At 45.1% G+C, this 19,343-nt stretch overlaps 1 protein-coding gene across 1 annotated transcript in view; it reads right to left on the reverse strand.

Moving 5' to 3' along the window:
* Nucleotides 1-19,343, reverse strand: part of LOC126540463 (neural cell adhesion molecule 2-like) — a 196,130-nt gene that overhangs the window by 11,065 nt on the left and 165,722 nt on the right. Inside the window, exons 6-9 of the mRNA XM_050187281.2 lie at nt 17,352-17,648; nt 14,938-15,225; nt 9,119-9,409; nt 2,203-2,331 (exon numbers count right to left, since the gene is read on the reverse strand). Coding sequence (XP_050043238.1) covers nt 2,203-2,331; nt 9,119-9,409; nt 14,938-15,225; nt 17,352-17,648 — 1,005 coding nt within the window. The remainder of the gene's footprint in view (nt 1-2,202; nt 2,332-9,118; nt 9,410-14,937; nt 15,226-17,351; nt 17,649-19,343) is intronic.

Consider the following 19,343-nt stretch of genomic DNA (forward strand, 5'->3'; position numbering starts at 1 on the left):
GCGAATGACAAATCGAGCACACTTTACAAAATGCGATCCGAACCACTGAGGAGTATCTCAAACCAACAGTCCTGCGGTACTCGCCGAGCAAGTCTGAGCTGCCGCTATATAGACACAAGAGACGAGGGCCAAAACTGAAGGAATGGGACACTGGCGCCGACCCATGCGTCCGTCTGTACACCGCTTAAGGCAACACGATTCCGGTGGTCGGTCACATCAAGATGTTGGGCATGACAATAGAGGCGAAAGGCTCGAACCTCATCGCAGTCGCTAAGCTCACCACGAAGGCCGAGAACGCACATGCCTACTGAGACGAGTGGCCAACCGGCATCACGGGCTCAAGAATGACATCCTGCTTAGACGGGCACAGGCCTTCATAATCAGTCACTTCGTGTACATCGTGGCCATGCACAATTGGTCCTAAGTGGAGAGAGACAACCTTGAAACGTTCCTACGTAAGGTCGCCAAGAGAGCCATGGGTCTACCCATGCACACGAGCACAGAGGTGCAGGACGCATTAGGCATGTACAACACGCTTAGCGAGATTGCCGAGGCACAGGAACGGGCAAAGATCACCAGGCTGTCCGGCACACCTCCGGGCAGGTGGATCCTACGAGAAATCGGCGTCGCACCTCGAGTGTAACAGGCACGGGCTTACACCCGACCAGAGGAAAAAGGTCAGGGCAGCCCCTCTGCCCAGGAATATGAACCCAGAGCACAACATCGACAGAAGACTTGCTCGAGCCAAAGCACTCCTCTGACAGGCAGCCGCCTACAGGAAAGCATGCTGCTTTACGGACTCAGCCAAATATCCTGGCAGACGAGTCTGTGTAGCAGCGGTGGTCAACGAAGATGGCACGGTCATCAACACGTGCACGGTCCGCACTGATTGTCCTGGGGTGGCCGAACAGGCGGCCATCAGCCTTGCAATCCTAGAAGACGATAAAAGCTTAGTATACTGCGATTCCAAAAGGGCAATTCTGTCCTTCGAAACAGGGAGCATATCCCCGGCCCTCGGCAGAGTACTTGGTTCTCAACACCTCACCCCACACTACATCAATTGGTTCCCGGGACACATGGGACCATTGGAGGGGCCGCTCCCTAACCTCAACGAGACGGCATACGAGGCCGCACGACACCTAACTCGTGCGGCATCGCACTCCCTCTCGGCGGGATGGGTGAGCGACCGCGACCCACTCGTCGCTTACAACGATCTCACCCAGCATTATAAGTTAGTCAAGAGAACCATGCCGCCACCGCACAAAGCACTCAATAAAACACAAGTCACGTACAGGTGGCTTCAGACGGACACCTACCCACGCCCGGCCTTCCTGCACAAAATTTTTCCGGACGCACACCCTCACAATGCGTGTTGCTACTCTAAGAATATAGCTAGCCTTGCTCACATGCTTTGGGGTTGCCCCCTGGAACGGGGGGCCAGGACCACCAAGGAAGAGTGGGACCGAGCTCTACGCAGCTCGGACCTTGAATCACAGCTCTAGGGTGTCCATCGGGCCCGCGACGTGGCGGAGGGGCATGACCATTCTGTCCCGACGTGGGAGTGGCCCGCTGCGCACTAATCGCGCGCTCCGACGGACCTCAAGAAAGTTATTCATCCATCTATCCATCAGCCCACCTACTCATCTGCCGTCCTTGACTGCGCTTCCCTTCTCTTGGCACTCATTTTGTAACCCTGATTGTCCACCGATATAAGTGTGAAATAATTAGGTCTAATCAAGGTTTTTAAGGGTACTTAGCATTAACTAAACCTAATATCAGTTGACTAGCATTACATTTTTAAGGAAAATCAGGAGTATTGAAGGGTAATAATATGACTTAAGCAGAACTAATATTATTTAAAATTACATAGCTAAAGCCCAATCAAGATTATGAAAGGTCATAATATCGTGCGGGGTAGTTAAGATCACTTACGCCTAACTGAAAATAATTAGGATTACATCACATTAGCTTATTCAAGATAAATAAGGGCAATTATAAGAAATTTATGTGTGCAAGATGAGCGACTGGAAAGAATGCTTACGCGCTATTTGTAAAGTCCTATTAAGGGGTTCTTGCAGCCATTTTTTTCATTTATTCCTCTACCAGACATGGTGTTTAAATGTGGTCATTCTGTATGCTAGCATTCCCCCTCCTTCATTACTTTTTTAGCACTCGGATACGATTAACATAATTGTCACTCACCATCCTTGCTTAGTTTTCGTCTTCTCCACTTTATTAGGAAGTATATGGAGACGACTAGTATGATGAGCACAAACAGCAGGCAGATGAGCATGGCGATGAGGCCTTCGTTGGAGACTAGGAACTCTGACCCTGAAAATAGGGAAGGAAACTCATTTTCAAAGCGTGCTCTTACAACGTGCACGTAAAAGTGCTAGCTTGGCTCCGTATTTCACTGCCAATGCACAAGTGAACAAATAAGCTCTACAAATGGAAATGAAGGTAGTAATTTCATTCCAACAGTAAGCTGCAATAGGGAACACATACCAGAATTTTTCGTAATGACTGTAGATACTAAAGGACAAGAAAAATACGCCTCCGTCGCACCTTGTGAAAGTGGATGTTGTACAGCGACGCAGGTGCGGACGTTAGACAACGTTACACAGGCTCCGCGATCACAAGCGGCGTACGTCATGCGCACGTGCACGTGTGCGCCAGTGCGCCATACATCTTCATTCCTCTATGCTGTCCGCCAAGCGCAAGTGCCTTATTCAATTAGATTAATGTTTTGAGGAAATTGCTTTAGAAAACGCATAACGTACGACTTAAGCACAATGTGCAGAAATTATAGCTTCGTAGTGTAAAACCAATCTACGAGAAGACAATTTCATTACACGGAAACTGAAAGACAAAGGCCTTTTTCTGCTCCCTTTGGAGGTCCGCCCTCCTTCTGGTAACCCTCGCTTGGTGAAACCGCATTATTCAACCAATCGAATTTCTCAAAGTAAACAGTGTCACATAACTCCTCCAGTACGACTTGCACACAACCTACAGGCATGATAGCATCGGATTGTAATTTTTTTATGTCTTTCTATGCATCACCTTTGTATGCCACTTTGAATGTCCTTGTGTACAACAGACTTTATCGATCTTGTAGACCTAGTACCTGCTGTTTTCTCTAAGTTTCCATCTGAAAGAATATTCTTGTACCTAAAAGATCAACATTGATGTATGATGTTCCACTGCCTGCCAAGGAATGTAACACTTTCCACGTTCTTTCTGTACTTGTATCACTCCTGTCATGGCCCATTGTGGGTTGACAGTATTAATAAATAAATAATAAATAAATAATATGCGATAAAACAAATTATTTTAGGCGGAAACTCAAACACAAGCCCCTTTTCCAGCTGCCGTTTTTTCAGTCAGCATGCCACGAAATATTCCGGCCAACAAGAGGCTGCCCGCTTCGCTGTAAAATGCTTGGCCCCTTGCAGAAGAATACATCAGAAACATGGTGTGGAAAGCCGAAGGGGAGAAAAGGACTAAAGAGTGAGGAGGAAAGCGCAGTGTCGCAGGAGGCATGCGCAACCACCGAAGGATAAAAAAGAGAGCGAACGCAGAACGCAGCCCAGGATGAAAGATGACGATGGCAAAGAGAGCGCGAGGCGGAAAAGGGAGAAGAGTTTACAGCGAAAGCATGAGGACAATCGTCGGGGAAAATTCTTCCCCAGGAATTTCTGAATATGGGTTTGAAGTAATCATGGGATGCAATAGAGGTAATATGACCCCTCGGTAATTATTATCTGCTTAATTACTGGTTTTCTACAACCCGTAAATCTTTTTTATCGAAGTAGTAAATCTGCACAATCGATCAGCAATACGTTTAAGGAGTTGTGCGCACTATTTTACCGTCTTTATGCGCTTTCCGCATAATTTTCCTCAGCGGAAAAACACAAATCGGGTGCGCAAAGAACCAAAGAGGAGTTTGACATCTACATAAAGCCAGAGGGGGTTACTACTCCGCCTACCAACAAATCTACACTGTTTATCTTCATTTTACTGAGGACAACATCATTGACTACGTATTGAGAATAATACATTAAACACAGCATTCTTGTGCAACTGAAGAAATACATTAAATACCCAATCTAATCGACATGGCTCACGGAGCTCTCACATCATTTACCCTCTCAATAGTCAACTCGTGGATGCCAAAGATAAAGGCGAGAAATATTCAGAAGACATTGGCGAATCCACCTGCGCTGAACTCAGTTACAAGGAGAGAATTTACTCAGCTGACGCCCTACAACGCTTCCAAATTTCGACAAGGGTCCGGCACGGCTGCGCAGTGTGCCTCAACTGTATGCGACTACACGACAATGGCGGCAGCATGAAAACCACATGTGACCCATTCGACCGTGATGTCGATGGCAAGACTACGATGACGATGGCGGTATGACCACGAGTACAGCGTGACATATATGGCATAGTCGATGAAAGCAACAACACAATACAGCATGACAACAAAGATACAACTATTGCAGCCAACCGCCGCTATTGCTTAGTGGCTATGGTGCTGGGCTGCTAAGCACGTGGACGCGGGATCGCATCCCGGCCATGGCGGCCGTATTTCGATGGGGACTAAAGCAGAAAACACCCGTGTACTTCGACTCAGGTGCACGGTAAAGAATCCGAGGTGCTACGAATAATTCCGGAGTCCCCCACTATGGCGTGCCTCATAAACACATCGTCGTTTCGGCACGTAAAACCACGTAAGTTACCTTTTGAACTATTGCAACGGTGACCACAGTAATGACGATGACGATGTGGGCATGAAAACGAGGACAGTGATGATGGTACAGCTGTGGCAAGAATGATTATGAAATCAATGGCATGGCAGCGATGCTGATAGCAACTGTGACGAAGACGAACGGAAGGACATTGTTTTCTACTTTATATGTGGAAAAATTAGCTTCTATGTTAAAACATTCCATTCTGTTCATCTTTCACTTTTCTCAAGTGTCACGCAAAGTGGCCTATTCCATTGGTAACAATAATGCAGCGGTGTCCGTGGTGTCGGATGCATGTCTGAGCTCGCGACGAAGCAAAACAGGATAAAAATGAAATCGATTATTATTACTACAACCCTAGCTTTACTTCGTCACCATGCTTCCTGCTCTTGCTCTTGCACAATACAGAAAATAATTATTGCTTCATCGTGTATGTACATGTCCATTAGCTTATGTGGCATCTGTATGCTCTGTTTTTTCGATCATTATGTTATCACTTTTCCTATCGAACACCTCCAGTACAGAATTCCAAGCCGTATGCCAAGCAAACCTCTGTAGTTTTTAGCGTTAAGACAGCTTCTCCTTTCCAAAGACCACACTCAGAGTCTGCGATGCATACGGTAAATACCCTACCTTAACCACCACGTCCAAAAATTGGGAGATAGCTCAGTGTTTAGAGCGTTTAGACGCCAACAGCTCATTACCGCAGAGAAGCGAGCTCGGTATCCGTTCACGGCGATACGGAAGTTTGTTGCTGTTGTTGTTTTGTCGTTGTTTTGTTTACCATGTGGTGAGGCTGATGATGATACATAGGAGTGGTGGTGGTGAGATGCCTAGTTGTCTTGACGACGTCCATATGACGGCGGTGTAATGAAAATGACAGATGGGAGGACGGACAAACATAGCAAGCCTTGTTTTGAGCGCATGGTAAAATTGTTGACGCATTACACAAAATATTCCTCCATCTGTATTACTCTGTTTTCGCAAACTATCAGCACAACATATGCAACAATTCGCCGTAAAGTCATATATTAAGTTTTCTCAAATGCTGCAGAACTTGTCCCCAACTGTTCTGAATTGTGCATATGGAATGACACTGAAACACTAAGCACCGCTTCGCGTTCGCACTGTGCTCGTAATATTTCGTGCCTAACAATAATGGTGGTCGCATGGCAACATTCACAATTCTATGTAGAAGTGTTAGTGTAAAATTGGCAGCAATATATGTCTGTGTCTGTGCAGGAATAGAGAGCTATATCAAAGAAATTCGGCCACTTTATCTGACGTGGATACCACATGACTACCATATGGATGCCATATGATAAAAGGTTATCCGCTTAAAGCCATGGTGTGCATTGTTCCACACTTGCGTGCGTGCGTGCGTGCGTGCGTGCGCGTGCGTGCGCGTGCGCGTGTGCGTGTGTGTGTGTGTGTGTGTGTGTGTGTGTGTGTGTGTGTGTGTGTGTGTGTGTGTGCGCGTGCGCGTGTGCGTGTGCGTGTGCGTGTGAGTGTGCGTGTGTGTGTGTGTGTGTGTGTGTGTGTGTGTGTGTGTGTGTGTGTGTGCGCGTGTGCGTGTGCGTGTGTGTGTGTGTGTGTGTGTGTGTGTGTGTGTGTGTGTGTGCGTGCGTGCGTGCGTGCGTGTGCGTGTGTGTGTGATAAATCCTGCGCTATTGCAATCCCTGTCATAGCGCAATTACTTTCATTTATCCTAAGTCCATCGGTTATAGCATGATTGTGCATTTGACGTGATGGATGTGAAGCACCTCCTTGTATTCCGCTTATTTCGGACAGGCTGTGGTTTATTACGTCTTTCAAACGCGAATTCACATCAATTTCCGTTATTTCAGTTATTCCGCAATTTTTTTTTGTGGCAGCTAATATTGTCTCCTGCTTCTCTACTTTACCAATATACGAGAAAATGAAACTCCTTTAAAGCAACGCAGAAATCAACTAATATTATTCTGAAGTCACATCTGTAATTACTAATTAAAAATGTTAATCACATAATGGAAAGGTGTCGCTATACAGTATCGGAGTATGGCAGCATCATCGCAGCAAATTGTTAAGGGAAGTGTGCGTGTTCCAAGTGCGCGTGTTCCCAACAAAACCCCGTTGCTTTGACTACGTAGGATTATATCGCAGTTTTAATTATCCCGAATGAACCAATATAATCACTTAATTCCCCAGGTGCAAATTCCTGCGCTGCAATGGAGCGCTGCATGGCAGTGTGTCTGCGTGCGAGATATCATAGAATGTGTTAGCTTGCCGTGTAAGATGTACATGTTGTATTATACACTCTGCTTACTTCAACTGGGATGTGAGCGGCCCATGACGACGATCAGCAATGCTGTTTATTTGTTCTTGGCGGACTGTCACGGCCTTCTACCCGAATTTTATGTTTGTGATTCTCAATGGGTTTGCTTCGACCTTCCTGTGAATACCGCCCAAGAGCATTACTATATTTATAGTTATTTTATTACTCCCTTTCCAAACAGCCTATCATTTTCATTCATTGTTTATCTTAGCGTGGAAAAGTAGTTGGATTGCCCCTTCAAGATGCAACCTTCAACAGGCCCATATACATATGAAAATACACAGTCCGTCGAAATACAACCTTTAAAACACAGTTAACGCGCACAGCTGCTTATCTCCACCACGTTTTCTTGCTTTTCTCGAATAATTCACTTTGAGTTTCTGACACTTGTACCTTGTGTACACTAAGTACATGAACATCCTATTCAGCATGTGAGTAGGAACATGTCGCTAGTGTACTATTCTTTCCTGTTCATTGTTCAAATCACGTCACCTTCGATTTCATATAGTGGATTTCTGATGGTTCTCTGAAGGCATGGATGATGCAAATGTCTACTTGACGATACGCTTGCTGACTTCTAGCATGATGTCTTCGACGGAATGTGCTGAAACAGTGCTAGCCGTTTGATGAATCCATTCGGGGGAAAAAAGCGCGCCGTTTTCCTCTCATCACAAGTCAGACCTTTCCGCGCGATTTTGTACAAGCTTGATCAATAGTGATTTTTCGTTTGTTTTGTAGGCGATCGGCTGGAATCACGCACCGAGACAGGTCGGCCTGACTTCCAGCATGTTGTTGGCTGGAGATTTCTGTGCCCTCGCTTTCCTAGATGGATGGTGTTCTTGATGTCGCTATTCCTCTTGATTATTTTTATTTTTGTTATGCCAATGGTATAGGTTGACCGAGCATTCTGCTTCGGTTACCGGCAGTCAAAAACGTTCTCCTGATCGTTCTCTAAGAGACTGCAGGGAGAGCAGGTACTCGTTTGAGTAGCGTAGCTCTAACGACAAAAGAAAAAAAAAACGAGAAGGCGCTAGCTATCAAACTGGTTGGGAGTTAGCGCCTTTCCTTGTTGTCTGTCCTTCTAGTGTCGATGTTCACTCTACGCTACTCAATACGACAATCATGTACCAAGAAGCCCAAACTTGTACTATTTTGAGAGCTGGTTCACTGCGGTAATCACAGAAAGGGTTACGTTTCCTCTAACGTAATGGCTGTCTCGAGGAGGGTACACTTTCTGCTGAAGGCACAACTTCACGCAAGTTTCTTAAACATCCAAGCTCTTCCTCACAAAGAGCACCTGTAAGGGAGATCAACTGCCATTTGGTGCGCTCGATATCACAAAAATAATTAGGAATATTCACGTCCACTGGTGTAGTTCAACATGCTCACAGTGGTTCATTGTCCGTCATATATGCCTGTGTAATCTGGATGAGTTTTCGCTGATGATGTGATCTGTGAACGCCGGCGTTTCAGCATTGACAAAATGATGTGCAGCATTGCTATTATGGCGGTACTGTAACATTTCCAAGGCAAATATGTTAGTGGACGGCATTTTATGACACTGGCTCCTTTTAGCTTAGGTATGTTGTCAAGTGTACCAAGACTAAACGACTTTATGGACCATGTCAGATTTCAACTCAGCCGCAGCGAATCGTTCTAGATGAACATTTTACCAGCTTTATGACACCAGTATGTAAACAGGTGCTCAGGGAAGTAGCCGTGGAGGGCAACGGGCATGTTTTGACAAGTACCCACTCGAGATACATGGATTCTAAGTACACGAGCCTTTTTGCAGATCGATTTAGATTTACATACAATAGTTACAGTCAACAGCGGTCAGTCAGAGCGTCTGAGCAGATTCCGGCGTACGCGTTTATTGCACAACCCCATTCGCCATTCCATAATATTGTTCAAATTATGTCGCTTCTGTGATCCCGTCGCCGGAATTTGTTATTGCACTTTGCCAAATCTGCCGTGAAACGGCACATCAATTCGTCATTCTTCCGCATTACCCTAAACAAAACTAAATTTTTTTTATAATTTCTTGTTCTCGTACCGGCCGGGACCACGACGAACACGCAGGGCTGCCTCTGGTCGCCGACCTGGTTTCGCGCCCAGCACAAGAGGGTGCCGTAGTCCTGGTGCGACCGCACCGCGTAACGGGCCACGCTCCGTGTGCCCTCCCAGCTGTACGTGTCCATCCTGGCGCTTTGATGGAGCGAGTTGTTGAAGCGCCAACGGAAGGTGACGGCCGGCGGCTGCGCCTGCACCTCGCAGGACACCTGCAGCAGCTTGGACAGCCGCGTCGCGTACACCAGCCGCTGGCCGGACTTGCACACGGGAGCATCTGCGCACATCCACGACAGAAGGAAAATGCCTAATTAGTCGCGTTGAGACGTCCCGCATTGAGGTGACGGTGAGCGCACAGAGTAGCTGGCACCCGCGTGCGAGTGCAGACTACGTTGCCAAGCTATGGATACCGCAAGGATGAGCCGCCTAACTTTAGTGTCATGCAGAAAAATATAGTGCCCGAGTGAAGGACAACTCCCTAATATTTGTCCGGTATAGAGAAAGAGGGCACCCACAACCGCGTATAGGCCACGCTCTGAGAATAGTTTCATTGGCTATCGGTCCCGACTGCAATAGGTACGCACGTAGAAGATAAGGAGCAAAATCACTTCTACATGCATACGGAGGAAACATATGCCTATTTTGAGCAATGCATATTTGCCTCTATTCAAAGCAAGGTTATGTAATACATTTGTAGAAACAAACCTACTACAGAATGAAAATGCTGCTTTTTTGCATAGCTTCACTGACAACCAAGATAAATCTTGGGTGTCCCTTTTCCCCGGTGTAGGGTAGCAAATTATACTTTTTCTGATTAACCTCCCTGTTCTTTCTTTGTTTTTTCTCTCTCTCTGGCTGAGTAACGAATCTCGGCAAATTATAAAGCTAATGGCAAGACGTAAGATTTTTCATCATTTCGCTAAACAACTTTTTGTTACTGTATACCGGGTGTTTCTGCGAAGATTTTAGGCAATTCTTCAAATCTCCTGTGGCATTTAACACAATTCTAGCCCTAGAGTTGGTGTACTCGCAGAAGTGGACATTACTGGCACGAGAAATCCAAATGCAAAACCGAATAATTAGCAAAAACTCATTATTTACCCCAGGGCGCATGTACTGCAATTTAAAAGATTCTAGCCGGGGAGCTCGCAAGGCGGATGCAGTTGGAACAAATTTTCAGGATGGCACCAGTTTCAAAATATTAATTCCTGATCTTTGCGAAGAAATACATTGAGGGCCCAGTTACTTTTGTGCTTCAATGTACAAAAGGGCGTTTTGTTGAAAAAGTCAATGGAACGACTGCGCCTTGTTACCACAAGTTTGATAACACATATCTCGAAAATGGCGTCATCCACACCATTATTTTCAAGTGGATATGCTTTGCAGCCCCACCGGCTATAATTTGCGAATAGCAATATGCGCCATTACGTGATTAGTTAAAAACTTGATTGCTGAAGTTTTGAAATTTAGCCGATTATAGATTTAATGGTCTCGCGCAAGTAGTGTTAGCCCCTTAGAGTAGACAAGCTCAGAAGCAGAATGCTGCTATTTGTCGCAGATAATTTTTAAGATTGGTTAAAGTCTTCGCAGGTGCATCCGGCATGCGAAAAAGTTAACTGTGACTATTTTACACTAACCCATTTCAATATCAGTGAAATTGCGCGAAAGCAGGGACATCTCCTTTTTGTTGCGTTGGTTTCCTTCGTTTATTACAGCGTAACTGCGCAATATCTAGTGCAAAACGTAGTGCGCTCATTTAGTACTTACAAAACGACATGCGTCTGATGTCAATAGAGCAAGGCGAATTATTCAAAATCAATAATACAGAGTTAGAAAGCAACACACAGAAACAGAAGGAATAAGGTGCAAAGCGTCTAGAAAGTCAGTTTTTGAATATGCCAATCAAGATTTCAGTTTGATAGCTCAGTCATATAGCCGCGGGTACTTTTCTGTGTTAGTGTTCCGAAATAAAAGCTCTACTATGCCTTGAAACCAATCAACCCCCGAATTGTGATGTGGTCACCGTGTTTCACTGCTCATGCTGTTCATATCGCAAGTGGCTTACTACTTTGCTAAAGGGACACTAAAGCCAAACAATAAATCAGTTTAGTCTAATAAAGCATTGTTTGAGAACCCTGCAGGCAGTCATTTCAAAGTAATAGTTTAATTATTAGATGAGAAAATAAAGGTCCAAGCATAAGTATTTTAATTCCGCGCCGAAACCCCGACGCCGGCATGTCGGGGTGGCGTCAGTGATTCCAAAGTATGTTTTCGCATTAAGGCCGTATTGGCTTAGTAAAGGTTCCCGAAACATGCGAAGTTTAATATTTCGTTCCTTTAGAACACTATGTGGTCAATCTGTACCGCTAAATAATTAAGTAGGCCTTATGAGATGCCATCAAAATCAATGACGTCACAGCGACCAGGTGCGGGAACTTCAAGGAGGCGTCGCCACCCGTCTTTCGTTCTTGCGCTTTTTCTGGTTTACCAAGCGTCTTATCGCGGTAAGAGAGCTGTTTTTGGTGTCATGGAAAGGTAAATTACTGATGCAGAAAAAATCATTTTTCTCTTTAATGTCTCTTTAAGGTTAGAGGCCTGACGTTTCCGCTATTCCTGTGCTCTTTCTTGGACAAAGGAGGTTGAGCGCACGGAAACACAAGAACAACAGAAGGCACATAGGATGCACAGGCACTGTGCCTTCTTTTGGCCTTGTGTTTCCGTGCGCTCAACCACCGTTAGTCAAGAGCACCAACCAAGAAGCCCATATCGCCACCCTTGTATACTCTTTCTGTTTGTGTATCAGTGCTACTATACTACTTTTCTAATATTTCCTGTGAAATTTATGTTATGTTTGTTTGTGCCTTTATCCTTTTTTTACCAAATGCCTCTATGCGTACTCGAATAAATATTACACGTTAACAGACCAGGAAGAATACCCTTCGCTGTTCTAATTTTATTAATGCAAGAAATAAACAATTTCCGAACTATTATCTCAAAATACTTCGGTCCACAACTTTAACACTACGAGAATCATCAAACGTGTATCGCTGAAACTGTGGGCTTCTAAATTTATCAGCAAAAAACATAAGTTGTTTGCATTTATGATGAAAATATGTGCATCATCATCATCATCATCAGCCTATTGTATATCCAGTGCAGCATGAAGGCTTGTCCCTGTGATCTCCAATTACCTCTGCCCAGCGCCAACTGTTTCAAGCTTGCGCCTGCGAATTTCCTAATTTTATCATTCCACCTAGTGTTCCGTCATCCTTGACTGCACTCCCCTTCGCTTGACAGATATTCTGTAGCTTTAGTTGCCCACCGATTACCTAACCTACTCATTACATGGCATGCCCAGCTCCATTTTTTTCTCTTAGTATCAATTAGAATATCGACTAACCTCATTTGAACGTTGATCCACACCGCTCTCTTCCTGTCTCTTAAGGTTACGTCTGTCATTCTTCGTTCCATCGCTCTTTGCGCGGTCCTTAACTTGTTGTCGAGCCTGTTTGTCAATCTCCAAGTTTCTGCCCCATATGTTAGCGCCGGTAGAACGTATTCATTGTACACCTATCTTTTCAATGATAGTGCTAAGCTTGTAGTCAGGATCGGACAATTGTTGCCGTGTGCGTTCCAACCCGTTCCAATTTCCTTCTCATCATCAGGGTCCCTTGTGAGTAATCGACCTAGGCAAATGAACTCCTTCACGGACTCTAGAGGCTGAATGGCGATATTCAACTCTTGTTCCCTTGCCAGATTATTGATCATTACTTTTATCTTCTGCATACAGATCGCCGACCCCACAGTTACATTCTTTCTCATCAGGTCCTCAATCATTTGTTGTAACTCGTATCCAGTGTTGCTGAATAGGACAACATCATCTGCAAACCGAAGGTTGCTGATATATTCGCTGTTCATCCTCACTCCTAAGCCTTCCCAGTTTAATAGCTTGAATACTTCTTCCAAGCATGCTGTGAATAGCATTGGAGAGATTGCGTCTCCTTGCCTGACCAATTTCTTTATAAATATCTTTATACTTTTCTTGTGTCGAATCAAGGTTGAATGAGTCATCAGGGAGGTAGTGCCCGAATACTACAACAGGGAGGCCAATTCCTGTTCTGGTGAGGGAGAGTCTTTGTTGAAGCTTAGTGGGCCTTCCTAATTTGGTTGTACCTGGGTTAGTCAAGCCCAAGTGGTTCTCGGCATTTTTTGCCGATGTAAGGCGCCACTCCAAGCATGGAGGGATATTTTTATATTTATGATCATTATTCGACAGAAAGTAAGAAACACAATTTACGAAAGTAAGCTCTAGTCTTCCAGGCAGGCTTTATTGATTATATTGAAGCACACGCCGCATTTGCAAAGTAATACTCAAACTTGTGTATTTAATCAAATTCAAGATTTAAAGATTTCTGTTCTTTGTTTAGGCAACATTCATTAGATACAATTTTTCAGGTAGAAAAAGATATTTGTTCTATTGTTTAGATGCGCTAGGCCTTTCTTTTATTGGTAACAGAAGTTATGTCTTTGATAATTCGTTCTAAATAAATGTTCTAAGCTCGAGAGCCAAATTTTGACAAGATTTCTTCCATAGGTTTATTCTAAACCAAGAAATTATCAAGCCAACACGTTTCTCTTGGTTCAGTAGACCCAAATGATATTCCGGAATGACTCAAAGAAAAAAAAATTCCCGTAGGTTAGGCAGGTGCTGAGGAGATACTCATTATCTCCGCAAGAATTTGGTTTCGAAAGAAACACGTTGTATAGTTTTCGTACCAGAAAAGTCGCACAAGAAGGACTGTGCAGTCTAATATCGAACATTCCTTTCTTATTTTATTACATCTTGAAACCGTGCTTACAACTTTCCATTGCCTTCCTCTCCTTTTATTACTTTCGGCATAGACCCGGAACTCTCCCTTAGCGATTCGGTCACAGCCCGTCCCGCACAGCACCGCACCATGACACACTCCTTGTGCGACACTGAATGCGTCAGAGTGTTTCGATTTAGCATCTTCTCTATGACTACTATAACTAATGGCGCCATACACAACTGTCTTCACAGTGGGTGCTCAAACAAATACGATTTTTGGGAATTACCTACATCAACTGAAGCTGTCCGAAGACAGGTTTGTGCCCTTATTCCGCCCATTGAGGCACTGTCTGCAGAGCTTAAGTGCATTTCTGTTTTCTCAGTGACGCTCAGTGTCACAGTGACAAAACAAAACAATAAAGAGCTTTCGGAAGCACCACGTTATGCGCAAACGCAATTGTAATAACTACTTATAGCCGATAACAACAGAGACGTAAAAAATGTTCCCCGCCAAAATTTTCGCTAGATTTTTAGGAATTAGACAAAACCAATGAAACCTCTGAAGCAATTTAATAAGTTTCCAAATCGTTCCACAAAGAACAGTTGTTAAACCGTTTAAATAAAAAGCAATACAATAGATCGGTACGCTTCCATAAAGCTTACACAGCAAGTGGTGGAGTCAGCTTAGAAAAACGGGTGTTTATTTGACGCCAGTTGTCAAGAACTTCCAGCGCGCAGGTGAGCAGGTCACTTTCTTAAATGGTGTGGCATGGACGCCGGGATATTTTGGCGTGAAAATACGAAAACAAAACGCATTCTTGGTTCATCTTTGTGTGAATCCCCCGCTTTATGGGCAATACGCGCAAGTACGGGCTTTAATTAGCTCTGCCTTGTCAACACCAGATGGCGCCAATTTGCAGAGACGTCTTTCAACTTGCAAGACACGAAGTAGACTTTTGGAGCAGTCACTCACACGATCACGCAGCGCAACTCACGCTTCAGTCGCAGCTCAACGACGTTGCTGAGGCCCCTGCCCTCCCTGTTGGCCGCTGAGCAGGTGTAATTCCCCAGATGCATCAGCGTCGCTTTCTGTATGGTGAGCGCTTCGCGGTGCACCGTGACACCATCTTTGGTCGGCAACAGTGGGCGGCCGTCTCGTTGCCACAGGAGCTCCCTTATGGCCGGGTTAGCGTCCACGCTGCAGCCCAGGGTGATGTCCATGCCTTCCTGTAGCCGGTCGGGGCCGAGGTTCGGGTCCATCTGGAGCCGCAGCTTGGGCCGGTCTGCGATTCATAATAACGTTAAGGGCAAACAGGACGATACAAGAACGGAATTAGGGGTATTCTGTAAGTGCCCACCTAGTGGATGGTCCATTTCGGCCGATGCTGATTGGCTGGAGCTGTACAAGTGAGAAAGAGACAGGCGCACACCGCCGGTCTTTTCTCGCTCGTACAGCCAATCATTGGAGACTGAAATGGACAGTCTACTAGGTGGACTGTTACAGAATACATAATCCCGCGGCCGGCGATGATGTTTTGAAGCATGAAAGAACAGAATTAAATTTATAACCTTATTAATCGGTCTAATATAGGCTACGGCTGAATCGTGTTAACTTTTGGCTACATGATCTAGCGAAATGAACAGACCACAGCTGACAACGGCTTCGTTTATTGTTCGGGTCATTGTAGCGTCTCATCAGGGTCTGAAAATTGACCTGAAAACCAAAATTCCATGACTCAGTGGTTTAGACGTCTCACAACTGAAGGGTCCATCGCTCGGGATCATTTACTGTACAAATGTGCGCATTACTGAAAAAGCTGTATCAACATATAAATGTTCGTTTTGCGAGTGGCATCGCGTACAGCATTTTCGCCCTCAAGCTGCAACACAAATGGGAAAAAATTGCTTTAGGAAGCTAAGTTTCTGTGATTAAGTATACTTTTTGCCAAACTACTGGCTCACAGCTGAACCACGTGGTAATGTAAGGCCGCCTAAGCTATTTTATATAAGTAGTTAAATAGTCAGATGTGCACGGCGCGTGGCCCTATTTGTGCAAGTGCAGATGTATGTAATATCATATCGATTGCACCAAGCATTCCGCGAGTTTGGGTCGTTTCTTTCCTCTGGTGTGACATCACTCTAGACTTTGTACCGCGTTAAGTGCCCAACGTCACGCACATGACGACAGTGTCCTCGAACCATCATTATTCGAAAGCGTACGGGGCTGTTCAGGAAAGCTTCAGTGACCTACCACCACCATCACCGCCGCATTTCATGTGGTTACTTCGTGCCTTCTCGGCAAGTGCTATACCAAAACACGGATACGCAGCCTCCAAGAAACAAAGCAAGTCTATTCATATTGATTTAACTGATATTTATACGCATACTATACCGTAATAACTTGTTTTCTTCTATTCACAATATCTCTATTTACTAAACAGGAAAGTAGATTGACGCTGGCCTTTCCATCAGCCCATTGTTTTAAATGCTGGGCCGAACACAGCACGTTTACTTCTGCTTGTTCTGATCGGCAGCATGCGCCGTCACAAAGCCTCAGTGACGAAACCTTTCCTTTTTCTTTAAAGTTCAACCTCTATTCCAGTGAAAGCGTAGATTTTTGTATCTGTACCAACATCCATGTCTCGCTCTCTCTCTCTCTCTCGCTCTGTGTGTGTGTTTGTGTGTGTGTGCATTTGTGCGCGTGTGTGTGTACATGCATGCGCGTGTATGCGCGTGCGCGTGTGCGTGTTGGGTACACTATCGCATACGACGTGGGAAAGGCACACGCCTTACTCCTGCCGCCATACTCCCGAACCGCCATCGAGTAGTAAGAACACCAGTGGACCAGCACCTACGCCGATGACCAGCTCAAACTTTTGGGCAAGGCGAAGAGGACTGCTCGGCGCCCAGGCTTCCTCTACTAAGAGATGTCACCAGGCATAGGACGAAAACAACCATCGGCTCAATAAAAGTTTATTCATTACTAAAAGCAACACTTCTTTAAAGCGTATGTTCAGGTCCTTCTAGGAAGCAATTTACAGATGTGAATCTCATAGGAAAATCATAAGCTCGCGGTACTTGAATTACAGGCGTCGGCCTGTAGTTGTTCTGATCCATCTCACATTCTGACTATCGCGTCTTCAATTTCAGTAGTTCAAAAGTATAGAAAAATTTACAGGAAGCGTACCAGATAGTTGACCTGCATTGTTTAGTAGGACCGCTTCAGTCCTGTCTCCTTCATCACCTTGTCGCTCGTCTTAAGCGCCTTTTCAGAGATGAACCCGTGCCAGCTCGCTCAGTTCGCTAATATTACCACCTTTAGTACGGTGAAAGCGAAGATCTATTTGTGCTCTTCATAACAAATTTGAGGCAATGGTGCCAAGCAGAGTGAACACGCAGAGGTACTCACAGTGAACGTTGAGGTCCCACTGGTCTTCGCGCACCGATCCCGGCATGCGTTTGTTCTCGGCCCGGCACACAAGTGTCTCGCCATTGTCGCTATGCATGGGGGTGAACTCGACCACGCTCGTGGTAAGGTTGCCGTCCTGCGAAACGTGCACAAACGCCTGCTCGAGCTGGACGCTGTTCTTCCACCAGCTGATGTCCGGAGGCGGCCGAGATCCCCACACCTCGCACAGGATCTCGGCCGGAAGGCCAGCGGATATGGGGGTTTCCGTGCGCCGGATTTGGACCATCGTCGGTGACACTGCGGCGAAAGTAAATTAGATAAAACAAGTCAAAGGTAGAAACCGCGCAGCTCAAAGCCCCAATTCCTCGTAACTTTGGCTGTGTTGCAGTAGGAAGGTGCCCACACGGGCGCCACCGACGATGAACCCCGACGTTTGTTTATCAGGTTATTGAAAAACAAGGTGTCTCGTACCACGTGTAGAGCTCGCAATTGACTGGTACAGATTCCCTCAAAAGCTCAGGGGACACAGGACTTTCTAAAAAAGCTACATTCAAGCGAAGTCTGGCTACATAACCTCGAATTCAGGGTTTCACCGTGGTGTGGCGACCAATCTTTCCGACCTACGCCTTGATCTAAACAGACAGGAACTCCCATTTGCCGTGGAGCCCATGCCCCGTAAACGTTTGTGGCCGGCTGTGCGCTAGAGCTTTGGGAAAGCAAACTTTCGTTGCGCTGCGTCCATTTCCAGACTGCCCGCCCAAACTGCGAAGTTGTATATGTTTCGTTATAACGGGGCATGCGTAGTTATAACTAGAATTGAATTGAAAAAACCTCTCGAGTTTTGTGTGCCAGAACCACGATAATATTATGAGACACGCCATAGTGGGGAACCCTGGATTAATTTTCACCACCTTGGGGTTCTTTAACGTGCACCAAACGTAACGTGCACCGAATGCACCTCCATCAAATTGCGGCCGCCGTGGTCTGGATTGGATCCCGTGACCTCGTGCTTAGCAGCGCCGCGCCGTAGCCGCTAAGCGACCACTGTGAATATCATTACAACAATCTGAAAACTGGCGTAGATGGCTAGGACACGCAAGTCAGACTTCCTTTGCAGGCTGTCCTAGAGAATAAAACTGCATCCTGTACTCTGTCATGGCGATCGGATGAATACCACGAGTACTTCGGTAATGGTGAGTCAATGCGGTCAAGATGACGGTGACAGGGCTCGGATTGGTATAGGGAGGAGGTGTGATGTTGCTTCTTAGCTCATCACCATTGGGAACAGCGGAGATTGCTCTCTAAAGAGCGTTGACAATTTCAAGGTAGTAGTAGTAATAATAAAAATAATAATAACAATAAACTCTTTTAATATTTCTATAAAACCTAATACATTCATAAGGCCTGCCAAAGCTACATTGGGCTTAAATGGCAGGGCGTGACAGGCAGCGTACAAACTGTTACAATATCAAGAAAGAAAGAGAAGAAAAAAACAGAAATACAGGGAAGCGATAACTGTATATATATACACTGATACTCACATTGTACGCATTTATAATAGGTGTATGTATATGCACATATACAGCTAACATTGCGCTAGTACGAAAATACAAACTCAGTGTCTTTCTTTGTTACTACAAAGAAAAGCTTCACTGTCGTTCTTCTAGAAAGTCAAATAAACAACGTGTCATAAAATAAGCCTGCTTGAAAACATCTAAGAGTGGTCATCATAATAGAGTAGTATTATAAACATTAAAACGCATCTCAACTAGCACTGGCAATTGTGTTGAAAATATGCTAGTTTTTCAGTGACGACATTTTTATATTCTGATGTCGGCACAAATAAACGAAATTATATTTGCAAACTACTAACTATGGCTCAACAGTCAAGACGAGCTATAGTCTGTCCTAAAAGCCTGCGTCGCTTTATTCCTCACAATGAACAGTGTTACAGTCCTGAACACAAATCCTTTACAGTAATTTTTGTAATGC

The sequence above is a fragment of the Dermacentor andersoni genome, chromosome 2 (assembly GCF_023375885.2).
Source record: "Dermacentor andersoni chromosome 2, qqDerAnde1_hic_scaffold, whole genome shotgun sequence".
NCBI classification, from domain to species: Eukaryota; Metazoa; Arthropoda; class Arachnida; order Ixodida; family Ixodidae; genus Dermacentor; species Dermacentor andersoni.